The 13,428-nt window shown below is 48.1% G+C and overlaps 1 protein-coding gene across 1 annotated transcript in view; it reads right to left on the bottom strand.

Annotated features, from left to right (window-relative positions):
- LOC106591806 (Krueppel-like factor 9) overlaps positions 1–13,128 on the bottom strand; it is an 86,102-nt gene extending 72,974 nt beyond the window's left edge. Inside the window, exon 1 of the mRNA XM_045689747.2 lies at positions 12,245–13,128. Coding sequence (XP_045545703.1) covers positions 12,245–12,692 — 448 coding nt within the window. The 5' untranslated portion in view covers positions 12,693–13,128. The remainder of the gene's footprint in view (positions 1–12,244) is intronic.
- Between the last annotated feature and the right edge of the window lie 300 nt (positions 13,129–13,428).

Genomic DNA, 13,428 nt, shown 5'->3' with positions numbered 1-13,428 from the left:
AGACGGGGCCCTGTTGGTTCCACCTCCAGGTCCTCCAGCTCCCATACCTATGGAGCTAGGGGGGGCCGCGTCCAGGGGAACCGGAGGAGGAGGCTCCCCTTGTATCCAGTGTGGTCGGAGAGGACACACTACCGACCGGTGCTGGGGGAGCTCCTCTGGGAATCGGGATGGCAGGCGGAGCACTCCTCGTCCATCTCAGGTGAGTAAGCACCAACCTCACCCAGAGCTCCCTGTTGGTCACATTTTCGTTTTAGTAACTTTCCTCTTGTTTTCTCCCTCTTTCCAGCATAAGGCGCTAGTCGATTCAGGCGCAGCTGGAAACTTTATGGATCGTGGGCTCGCATTAAGGCTAGGGATTCCCCTGGTGTCGTTGGACCAACCTTTCCCCGTGCACTCCTTAGATAGCCGACCATTAGGGTCAGGACTGGTCAGGGAGGCCACGGTGCCACTGGACATGGTAACGCAGGGGGATCATGGGGAACGGATTAGTCTCTTCCTCATTGATTCTCCTGCGTTTCCGGTGGTGCTGGGGATTCCCTGGCTGGCCAATCACAATCCCAATATTTCGTGGAGACAGGGGGCTCTCAGAGGGTGGTCAGAGGAGTGCTCAGGCAGGTGTAAGGGAGTTTCCATCGGTGCGACGACGGTGGAGAGTCCAGACCAGGTTTCCACTGTGCGCATTCCCTCAGAATATGCCGATTTGGCTATCGCCTTCTGTAAAAAGAGGGCGACCCGATTACCACCTCATCGACGAGGGGATTGCGTGATAAATCTCCAGGTAAACGCTGCACTTCCCAGGAGTCACGTGTACCCATTGTCACAGGAGGAGACGTTGGCTATGGAGACATATGTCACGGAATCTCTGAGACAGGGGTATATTCGGCCCTCCATGTCACCCGTCACCTCGAGTTTCTTTTTCGTGAAGAAAAAGGATGGAGGGTTGCGTCCGTGCATTGATTATCGAGGTCTAAATTCCATCACAGTAGGGTTCAGTTACCCACTACCTCTCATCGCTACGGCGGTGGAATCATTTCACGGCGCGCGTTTTTTCACAAAACTGGACCTCAGGAGCGCGTACAATCTGGTGCGTATCCGGGGAGGAGACGAGTGGAAAACCGCATTCAGTACCACATCGGGCCACTATGAGTACCTCGTCATGCCGTACGGGTTAAAGAATGCTCCAGCCGTCTTTCAATCCTTTGTTGACGAGATTCTCAGGGACCTGCACGGACAGGGGGTGGTGGTGTATATTGACGACATCCTGATTTATTCCGCCACCCGCGCCGCGCATGTCTCCCTGGTGCGCAAGGTGCTTGGGCGACTGCTGGAGAATGACCTGTACGTCAAGGCTGAGAAATGTGAGTTTTTCAAACGAGCCGTTTCCTTCCTGGGGTATCGCATTTCCACCTCGGGGGTGGTGATGGAGGATGACCGCGTTAAAGCCGTGCGTAATTGGCCGACTCCGACCAAGGTAAAGGAGGTGCAGCTGTTTTTAGGGTTTGCCAATTACTACCGGAGGTTTATCCGGGGCTTTGGTCAAGTTGCTGCTCCCATTACCTCACTGCTGAAGGGGGGTCCGGCGCGCTTGCGCTGGTCAGCAGAGGCGAACAGAGCGTTCAGTCGCCTGAAGGAGCTGTTTACCGTCGCTCCAGTGCTGGCTCATCCGGATCCCTCTTTGGCATTCATAGTGGAGGTGGACGCGTCCGAGACTGGGGTGGGGGCCATGCTATCACAGCGCTCGGGCACGCCACCCAAACTCCGCCCGTGCGCTTTCTTTTCTAGGAAGCTAGGGCCGGCGGAGCAGAACTATGACGTGGGGGACAGGGAGTTGTTAGCTGTGGTCAAGGCTCTGAAGGTGTGGAGACATTGGCTTGAGGGGGCAAAGCACCCTTTCCTCATCTGGACTGACCACCGTAATCTCGAGTACATCCGGGCAGCTAGGAGACTGAATCTGCGTCAGGCCAGGTGGGCCATGTTCTTTACCCGTTTCCGGTTCACGATCTCTTATCGGCCAGGTTCACTGAACACGAAGGCCGACGCACTGTCCCGCCTATATGACACCGAGGAGAGGGCCATCGATCCGGCTCCCATTCTTCCGGCGTCGTGTTTGGTAGCTCCGGTGGTATGGGAGTTGGACGCGGAGATCGAGCGGGCGTTACGGTCGGAACCTGCACCATCGCAGTGTCCGGCAGGTGTTCAGTACGTACCGCTTGGTCTCCGTGATCGATTGATTCGATGGGCCCATAATCTCCCCTCTTCAGGTCACCCTGGGATCGAGAGGACAGTGCGGAACCTGAGGGGGAAGTACTGGTGGCCCACCTTGGGTAAGGACGTGCGGTTTTATGTTTCCTCCTGCTCGGTGTGCGCTCAGAGCAAGGCTCCTCGACACCTGCCTAGAGGGAAATTACACCCCCTCCCCGTTCCACAGCGGCCGTGGTCACACTTGTCAGTGGACTTCCTCACTGACCTTCCCGTATCGCAGGGGAACACCACTATCCTGGTCGTTGTGGATCGGTTCTCGAAGTCCTGTCGTCTCATCCCGTTGCCCGGTCTCCCTACGGCTCTGCAGACTGCGGAGGCCCTGTTTACCCATGTCTTCCGGCACTATGGGGTGCCCGAGGACATCGTTTCTGATCGGGGTCCCCAGTTCACGTCCAGAGTTTGGAGGGCGTTCATGGAACGTTTGGGGGTCTCGGTCAGCCTGACCTCGGGTTTCCACCCCGAGAGTAATGGGCAGGTGGAGAGGGTGAACCAAGAGGTGGGTAGGTTTCTAAGGACGTATTGCCAGGACCGGCCCAGAGAATGGGCGAGATACGTGCCATGGGCAGAAATAGCCCAAAATTCTCTACGGCACTCATCAACCAACATGTCACCGTTCCAGTGCGTTTTGGGCTACCAGCCGGTCCTGGCTCCATGGCACCAGAGCCAGACCGAGGCTCCTGCGGTGGAGGATTGGGTGCAGCGCTCGAAGGACACCTGGAGAGCCGTCCAAGACGCACTTACAAAGGCGAGTGGACGGCAGAAGAAGAGCACTGACCAGCACCGCAGTGAGACCCCTGTGTTTGCACCAGGGGATCGAGTCTGGCTCTCGGCTAGAAACCTGCCCCTCCGCTTGCCCTGCCGGAAGCTGGGCCCGCAGTGTGTAGGGCCGTTTAAAGTCCTGAGGAGGATAAACGAGGTGTGTTACCGGTTACAACTTCCATCTTACTACCGTATTAACCCCTCGTTTCATGTGTCTCTCCTCAGGCCGGTGGTGGCTGGTCCCATGCAGGAAGGTGAGGTGCCGGAGGTTCCTCCCCCCCCGCTGGACATTGGGGGGTCCCCGGCGTATAAAATACGCGCCATTCTGGACTCCAGACTTCAGGGGGGGGGGCCTACAGTACCTCGTCGACTGGGAGGGGTACGGCGCGGAGGAGAGGTGCTGGGTACCCAGGAGGGACATTTTGGACCCCCCACTACTGAGGGAGTTCCACCGCCTTCATGGGGATCGCCCTGCGCCTCGTCCTCCGGGTTGCCCTCGAGGTCGGTGGCGGCGCGCTGCGGGAGCCGCGCGTCAGGAGGGGGGTACTGACACGAATCCCACCGAAGGTGGCTCCCCTGCCTGCTCGGGCGGCGCTCGGCGGTCGTCGTCACCGACCTACCTTTTTTCCTTTTCGTTTGGTTTGTCTTATTGTTTGCACCTGTTCCTCATTTGTCTTTTGATTATGGTTATTTAAGCCTGGTTAGCCCGCCCAGTGTTGTGCGGGATTATCTTAGCGTCAGGTTGTGTTTTTGTCATTGGATGTGCTGGCGATTTACGACTGTGATATTGTATGCTGGCTGTGCACCTGTTTTGGGCACTTGGCATTTTTTCCACACCGTTTGTGTTGGCGTTGTTCGTGTTGTGTGTTTTGATTTAAATAAACACAAAGTTCCGTACCTCTGCTCTCTGCGCCTGACTCCTACCACCACTCCTAGCAATCGTCTGACATAAGAACAGATTCTTATTTTACAATGACAACCTACCAAAAGGAAAAAGGCCTCCAGCGGGGACGGGGGCCTGGGATTAAAATAAATAAATAAATACAATATAAATATAGGACAAAACACACATCACAACAAGAGAGACAACGCAACACTACATAAAGAGAGACCTAAGACAACAACATAGCATGGCAGCAACACATGACAACACAGCATGGTAGTAACACAACATGACAATAACATGGTAGCAACACAACATGGGATAGGGTTAGAGGGCAGTATCAGAGATGTGTAGATGGATAGGGTTAGTGTTAGAGGGGAGTATCAGAGATGTGTAGATGGATAGGGTTAGGGTTAGAGGGTAGTATCAGAGATGTGTAGATGGGGTTAGGGTTAGAGGGCAGTATCAGAGATGTGTAGATGGGGTTAGGTTAGAGGGGAGTATCAGAGATGTGTAGATGGGGTTAGGGTTAGAGGGGAGTATCAGAGATGTGTAGATGGGGTTAGGGTTAGAGGGGAGTATCAGAGATGTGTAGATGGGGTTAGGGTTAGAGGGGAGTATCAGAGATGTGTAGATGGATATGGTTAGAGGGGAGTATCAGAGATGTGTAGATGGATAGGGTTAGAGGGGAGTATCAGAGATGTGTAGATGGATAGGGTTAGATGGGAGTATCAGAGATGTGTAGATGGGGTTAGGGTTAGAGGGGAGTATCAGAGATGTGTAGATGGGGTTAGGGTTAGAGGAGAGTATCAGAGATGTGTAGATGGGGTTAGGGTTAGAGGGGAGTATCAGAGATGTGTAGATGGATAGGGTTAGAGGGGAGTATCAGAGATGTGTAGATGGATAGGGTTAGAGGGGAGTATCAGAGATGTGTAGATGGATAGGGTTAGAGGGGAGTATCAGAGATGTGTAGATGGATAGGGTTAGGGTTAGAGGGGAGTATCAGAGATGTGTAGATGGATAGGGTTTGAGGGGAGTATCAGAGATGTGTAGATGGGTTAGGGTTAGAGGGGAGTATCAGAGATGTGTAGATGGATAGGGTTAGAGGGGAGTATCAGAGATGTGTAGATGGATAGGGTTAGAGGGGAGTATCAGAGATGTGTAGATGGATAGGGTTAGAGGGGAGTATCAGAGATGTGTAGATGGATAGGGTTAGAGGGGAGTATCAGAGATGTGTAGATGGATAGGGTTAGGGTTTAGTAGTCTAGTACAGAACTTCTGCATCATTTGGTCACCATCCAGAGACACCAACCGACTACAAATGAATCACTTGTATCGATCTATCCAGGAACGTATCTATTGCAGATCCCAGCGTAACATCCACGGTGCACCGGCTTCATTTGTCTTCTGTAGTTGTAATCTACAAAGGCTTCTGAAGTCGAGGAAGGCTTTGATCATCAAAGATAACGTCCTTGTAGAGACGTGTTACATGTCAAACGAAAAGAGCCAACACGCCAACCCCTTCCAGCTGTGAAACAGATGAATCATTGCATAACAGCTCATTTCATTCACCAATATAGTAATGAGGCTATATAATGGCTGTATATTGTATTGTTTCTGTGGGCTGTCAGTGTTATGCTGTCTATGATTGAGTTTCAAATAGCATCCTATTCTATTTATAGTGCATATCCCTATGGGCCCTGGTCAAAAGTAGTGGACTAAATAGGGAATAGTAAGCCACTTGGGACACATATTGAATATTCAGGGCTCCTAGACTACTTATGGGGTCAGGGGATGGGCCACTGAGAAGATGACTAACCCTAACCCCATCTACACATCTCTGATACTCCCCTCTAACCCTAACCCCATCTACACATCTCTGATACTCCCGTCTAACCCTATCCATCTACACATCTCTGATACTCCCCTCTAACCCTATCCATCTACACATCTCTGATACTCCCCTCTAACCCTAACCCCATCTACACATCTCTGATACTTCCCTCTAACCCTAACCCCATCTACACATCTCTGATACTCCCCTCTAACCCTAACCCCATCTACACATCTCTGATACTCCCCACTAACCCTAACCCCATCTACACATCTCTGATACTCCCCTCTAACCCTATCCCTATCCATCTACACATCTCTGATACTCCCCTCTAACCCTATCCATCTACACATCTCTGATACTCCCCTCTAACCCTAACCCCATCTACACATCTCTGATACTCCCCTCTAACCCTAACCCCATCTACACATCTCTGATACTCCCCTCTAACCCTATCCATATACACATCTCTGATACTCCCCTCTAACCCTAACCCTATCCATCTACACATCTCTGATACTTCCCTCTAACCCTAACCCCATCTACATATCTCTGATACTCCCCTCTAACCCTATCCATCTACACATCTTTGATACTCCCCTCTAACCCTTACCCTATCCATCTAGACATCTCTGATACTCCCCTCTAACCCTAACCCCATCTACACATCTCTGATACTCCCCTCTAACCCTAACCCCATCTACACATCTCTGATACTCCCTTCTAACCCTATCCATATACACATCTCTGATACTCCCCTCTAACCCTAACCCTATCCATCTACACATCTCTGATACTCCCCTCTAACCCTAACCCCATCTACATATCTCTGATACTCCCCTTTAACCCTATCCATCTACACATCTCTGATACTCCCCTCTAACCTTAACCCTATCCATCTACACATCTCTGATACTCCCCTCTAACCCTAACCCCATATTCACATCTCTGATACTCCCCTCTAACCCTATCGATCTACACATCTCTGATACTCCCCTCTAACCCTAACCCCATCTACACATCTCTGATACTCCCCTCTAACCCTAACCCTATCCATCTACACATCTCTGATACTCCCCTCTAACCCTAACCCTATCCATCTACACATCTGTGATACTCCCCTCTAACACTATCCATCTACACATCTCTGATACTCCCCTCTAACCCTAACCCCATCTACACATCTCTGATACTCCCCTCTAACCCTAACCCTATCCATCTACACATCTCTGATACTCCCCTCTAACCCTAACCCTATCCATCTACACATCTGTGATACTCCCCTCTAACACTATCCATCTACACATCTCTGATACTCCCCTCTAACCCTAACCCCATCTACACATCTCTGATACTCCCCTCTAACCCTAACCCCATCTACACATCTCTGATACTCCCCTCTAACCCTAACCCCATCTACACATCTCTGATACTCCCCTCTAACCCTAACCCATCTACACATCTCTGATACTCCCCTCTAACCCTAACCCCATCTACACATCTCTGATACTCCCCTCTAACCCTAACCCCATCTACACATCTCTGATTCTCCCCTCTAACCCTAACCCCATCTACACATCTCTGATACTCCCCTCTAACCCTAACCCCATCTACACATCTCTGATACTCCCTCTAACCGTAACCCTAACCCCATCTACACATCTCTGATACTGCCCTCTAACCATAACCCTAACCCCATCTACACATCTCTGATACTCCCCTCTAACCCTAACCCCATCTACGCATCTCTGATACTCTCCCTTAATACCTCCTCATAAAATGAAGTGTTAAGTAAAAAAATTGATAAAAGTAACAAATAATTAAAGAGCAGCAGTAAAAATAACAATAGCAAGGCTATATACAGGGGGGTACCAGTACAGAGTCAATGTGGAGGCTATATACAGGGGGTACCGGTACAGAGTCAATGTGGAGGCTATATACAGGTGCTACCGGTACAGAGTCAATGTGGAGGCTATATACAGGGGGTACCGGTACAGAGTCAATGTGGAGGCTATATACAGGGGGGTACCGGTACAGAGTCAATGTGGAGGCTATATACAGGGGGTAACGGTACAGAGTCAATGTGGAGGATATATACAGGGGGGTACTGGTACAGAGTCAATGTGGAGGCTATATACAGGGTGTTACGGTACAGAGTCAATGTGGAGGATATATACAGGGTGTTACGGTACAGAGTCAATGTGGAGGATATATACAGGGGGGTACCGGTACAGAGTCAATGTGGAGGCTATATACAGGGGGTACCGGAACAGAGTCAATGTGGAGGCTATATACAGGGGGTACTGGTACAGAGTCAATGTGGAGGCTATATACAGGGTGTTACGGTACAGAGTCAATGTGGAGGCTATATACAGGGGGTACCGGTACAGAGTCAATGTGGAGGCTATATACAGGGGGTACCGGCACAGAGTCAGTGTGGAGGCTATATACAGGGGGGTACTGGTACAGAGTCAATGTGGAGGCTATATACAGGGGGGTACCGGTACAGAGTCAATGTGGAGGCTATATACAGGGGGTACCGGTACAGAGTCAATGTGGAGGCTATATACAGGAGGGTACCGGTACAGAGTCAATGTGGAGGCTATATACAGGGGGTACCGGTACAGAGTCAATGTGGAGGCTATATACAGGGGGTACCGGTACAGAGTCAATGTGGAGGCTATATACAGGGGGGTACCGGTACAGAGTCAATGTGGAGGCTATATACAAGGGGGTACCGGTACAGAGTCAATGTGGAGGCTATATACAGGGTGTTACGGTACAGAGTCAATGTGGAGGCTATATACAGGGGGGTACCAGTACAGAGTCAATGTGGAGGCTATATACAGGGGGTACCGGTACAGAGTCAATGTGGAGGCTATATACAGGGGGGTACCAGTACAGAGTCAATGTGGAGGCTATATACAGGGGGTACCGGTACAGAGTCAATGTGGAGGCAATATACAGGGGGGTACTGGTACAGAGTCAATGTGGAGGCTATATACAGGGTGTTACGGTACAGAGTCAATGTGGAGGCTATATACAGGGGGTACTGGTACAGAGTCAATGTGGAGGCTATATACAGGGGGTACCGGTACAGAGTCAATGTGGAGGCTATATACAGGGGGGTACCGGTACAGAGTCAATGTGGAGGCTATATACAGGGGGGTACCAGTACAGAGTCAATGTGGAGGCTATATACAGGGGGTACCGGTACAGAGTCAATGTGTGGAGGCTATATACAGGGGGGTACCAGTACAGAGTCAATGTGGAGGCTATATACAGGGGGTACCAGTACTGAGTCAATGTGGAGGCTATATACAGAGGGGTACCGGTACAGAGTCAATGTGGAGGCTATATACAGGGGGTACCAGTACTGAGTCAATGTGGAGGCTATATACAGGGGGGTACCGGTACAGAGTCAATGTGGAGGCTATATACAGGGGGGTACCAGTACAGAGTCAATGTGGAGGCTATATACAGGGGGTACCGGTACAGAGTCAATGTGTGGAGGCTATATACAGGGGGGTACCAGTACAGAGTCAATGTGGAGGCTATATACAGGGGGTACCAGTACTGAGTCAATGTGGAGGCTATATACAGAGGGGTACCGGTACAGAGTCAATGTGGAGGCTATATACAGGGGGGTACCAGTACAGAGTCAATGTGGAGGCTATATACAGGGGGTACCAGTACTGAGTCAATGTGGAGGCTATATACAGAGGGGTACCGGTACAGAGTCAATGTGGAGGCTATATACAGGGGGGTACTGGTACAGAGTCAATGTGGAGGCTATATACAGGGTGTTACGGTACAGAGTCAATGTGGAGGCTATATACAGGGGGTACTGGTACAGAGTCAATGTGGAGGCTATATACAGGGGGTACCGGTACAGAGTCAATGTGGAGGCTATATACAGGGTGTTACGGTACAGAGTCAATGTGAGTGGAGCACCGGTTAGTGGAGGTAATTTTTGGTAATATGTACATGTAGGTAGAGTTATTAAAGTGACTCATAGATAATAAACAGAGAGTAGCAGCAGGCTATCCATTTGACAAATACCTCCTCATAACATGCTCTATCCTTATCAATATAAGGGTTGGGATGAAAATAACATGGGGGGGTGTTTGTGTGTGGGGGGGGGGGGAGAAGTTATTACGTGGTTTTGTTGTACGTGCGCTGTAGTGACCATTAGGACTCAGTTGATAATAACTATGAAACATTTAACATCACTGTAAATGGGGTGAGTAGATAGAAAACATAGATACAGAGGACAGGTCTGATTTAATGGGACAAAATGATTACATTGCTCTGAAAACTCACCAAACTATTCCTGAGGTATTTACCTGTTAGAAACATTTGAATATCAAACTCACAAAAAATTATATTTACACAATTACACACACTTACCATAAAATGTGCAAATTGTGATGGTAATCATGATGGTAATTGTGATGATAATTGTGATGTTATCGTGATGGTAATCGTGATGCTAATTGTGATGGTAATTGTGATGGTAATCATGATGCTAATTGTGATGGTTATCGTAATGGTAATTGTGATAGTAATTGTGATGGTAATTGTGATGGTATTCATGATGCTAATTGTGATGCTAATTGTGATAGTAATTGTGATGGTAATTGTGATGGTATTCATGATGCTAATTGTGATGGTTATCGTGATAATAACCGTGATAGTAATTGTGATGGTAATTGTGATGGTAGCTATTTTGAAGAACAAAGAAGAAAAGATGATGAAGCCTCACACACACGTGATATCATTGAAAAGCCCAGAATGCTCCTCTCAAAGGTACAACAAGTCCCAACACAGTGGCATGTAATGGCCTTAGGGACACGTGGAAAAACAAATGTCCATTAGACAGGACAACAATGAACTGCTGGGTCTCAGAAAGCTATAGGATGGCAGATTAAGGACATTATGTTCTCCATCTAATGATATGATATGAAGCATCTTATCCTATGGGAAACCCTCTCTGTGTCTGAGCTCTGGCACACTGCTTTATCACGTGGTAATAACATGGATTACGGTTGTGGAGTTTATGTCTCCATCTAATGACATGATATGAAGCATCTTATCCTATAGGAAACCTCCCTGTGTCTGAGCTCTGCTAGCTGAGTCTGTTGCTGGACAGATCAGCTGTAAGGCAGGCAGAGTGTGTGTCTGGGGCTGGGCCTGGAGCCGAGAGAGAGAGAGACTGAGAGAGAGAGAGAGAGAGAGAGAGAGAGAGACAGAGAGAGATAGATAGAGAGAGAGAGAGAGAGAGACAGAGAGAGGCAGAGAGAGATAGATAGAGAGAGAGAGAGAGAGAAAGAGACAGAGAGAGAGAGAGAGAGAGAGAGAGAGAGAGACAGAGAGAGAGAGAGAGAGAGACAGAGAGAGAGACAGAGAGAGAGAGAGACAGAGAGAGAGACAGAGAGAGATCTCTGGTGTTGGCAGGGAAGGGGTTGTCACTAGTTACCACAAGCACATAGTGAAAATTGGCTATATTTTAAAAAATTCATGAAAACAAAAATAGCTTTTTTAGTCTTAATTTAAGGTCAGGTTTAAATCCGATTTTAAGAAGATACATTGTAGAAATAGGTGTGGTTTTTCCATAATTATGACTTTGTGGCTGTGGTAACTAGTGAGGAGCCAGTGAAGGGGGTGTGGTACATCCTCCCACAGCAAAACAAAGAGCTTAGAGTCACACTTACCATCTCTCTCTCTCTCTCTCTCTCTCTCTCTTTCTCTCTCTCTCTACCCTCTCTGTCTATCTCTTTCTCTCTTTCTCTCTCTCTCTCTCTCTCTCTCTCTCTTTACCCTCTCTGTCTATCTCTTTCTCTCTTTCTCTCTTCCTCCATCCATCCATCCTTTCCTATAGGATATATTGCTTACAGTAAATACATTGATTTGACTTTCTCAGAAACGTTTTCTGATAAAGTCAAATAGTTTTTGTTGTTGTTGTTATGTTCACTGTGTTTCTAGTGTTTTTCTATGAACTGAAACAAGCCCATCGTGGTGTACTTCAGTAGTTGTGAATCCATGACGCTGCACCTGGTGTTCTACACCTCCCATACTACAGGTCATTGAGTTGAGTTTCTTTCTACAGTCGCTCAACTTATTCACCGGCCAGTGAACGCAGACAATGCTACGATGTAACGCAGCTCTCTCATTCACTGCAACTCTAACATTGTTTTAGAGAGGGTCGTTTACAGGGTTAAGTGTATATTAACAGAATAGTTAGATAATGTGTTGTTTTTAAAATAAAAAAAGCTTTTATTTTTAATGTGCAACGGGTCAAAATAATAGATAACTGTGAACGACCGTATGTGACACGTTGTGCATTGCATCAATGCGTTGGCTCACATCCAATTTAGGGTCACTATTCACACACAGCCCTTTATAATACTAGGCTCCTAGTGAAACTGAAGAAGAACATAATAATGGGGTTTAAATATCACAATAAATCATGTATTTGAATGTAAATTGTTTTAAAGAGAACTGACCTGTGTGTGTCCTTAGGTGCGCTTTGAGGTGGGACGACTTCCCGTAAACTTTTTCACAACCTGAATAATGACATTTGTGCTTTTTCTGAGACGATTCCGTCTCGGATCGACCTCTGACTCGTTTGTTGCCTCTTTGTGTGAGGTCGGCGGCGGGGCTGTCGAGGATAGGTGTGGCACTACTCCCATCCTCTGTGACTTGAGCTGGCGATACGCACCCTTCTTGTATTTTTGCCCGCTCGGCAATATCGCTAGTAGTCGTGGATGGCTGCTGGTTAAAATCCGCTAGAATCCTCGCCACCACGAAAAGAGAAGAGTTGTCTTTGACCAGGTCTTCTCCGTCGTTCCTTGGATAGCAGGCTGGTTCTGTTTTGATCTCTCGGTTCTCTTTAGGATGAACGATAGCCCGACTGGACATAGACACAAGGCACTCAGCGGCGAAATGATCCATATCCCTTCAAACTGAACACCGATGCGTAATTGGTGACATTCAAATATATCAACTATGTTCTGGTTTAAAATGATTTCATTCGGGTTGATCCCTTTATGTGATTATGGAGGTAGCTTTGGTCTCAGTATACTATCAATAGGAAACAACTCACATAATACATGTTACCGGCTTCTCCATGGAATTGCCATCCTAGAGCAACAACAAAAAAATCTAAACGTAAACAACGTCGAGTATGAATCCCTTTTCCGGTCTTTGGAAATTAAACAGTTATGAAACGATAATAACTTTTCTTTCTTTCTTTAGCCAAATTAACATAGTCCATCCCAGTGATATTTCCCTAGTTGTCCCCTGCATTGTGACAGGTCAATGTGCCGAGTCGACTAGAAGCTGTTTCCATGCTGGGGGCGTGCCATCCCGATGCATAAAGGGGTGTGTCGTCTTGCAGCTGCTTATCCATTGGATACCGATGCGCTCCGGAGCGCCAGAATCGTGACCTCGTTAAACAAAGTTAGATCGGGACATGATGTACTGTACAGAGAGACAGTGCTGTGGACTGTTGTATCTGCAATAAAGAGCCCTCCTCTCTCTCTCTCTTATCTTCTAGAGAAAATAAAACGACTCAGCACAAGAATAAGATATATTACTGTCTTATTGTAGTCCATAATGTGTAATATATTACTGTGTCTTATTGTAGTCCATAATGTGTAATATATTACTGTGTCTTATTGTAGTCCAT

The sequence above is a fragment of the Salmo salar genome, chromosome 11 (genome assembly GCF_965601325.2).
Source record: "Salmo salar chromosome 11, fSalSal1, whole genome shotgun sequence".
In the NCBI taxonomy this organism is placed as follows: Eukaryota; Metazoa; Chordata; class Actinopteri; order Salmoniformes; family Salmonidae; genus Salmo; species Salmo salar.
Note: the sequence above shows the minus strand (reverse complement) of the source record. Positions and strands in the feature narration are given on the sequence as shown.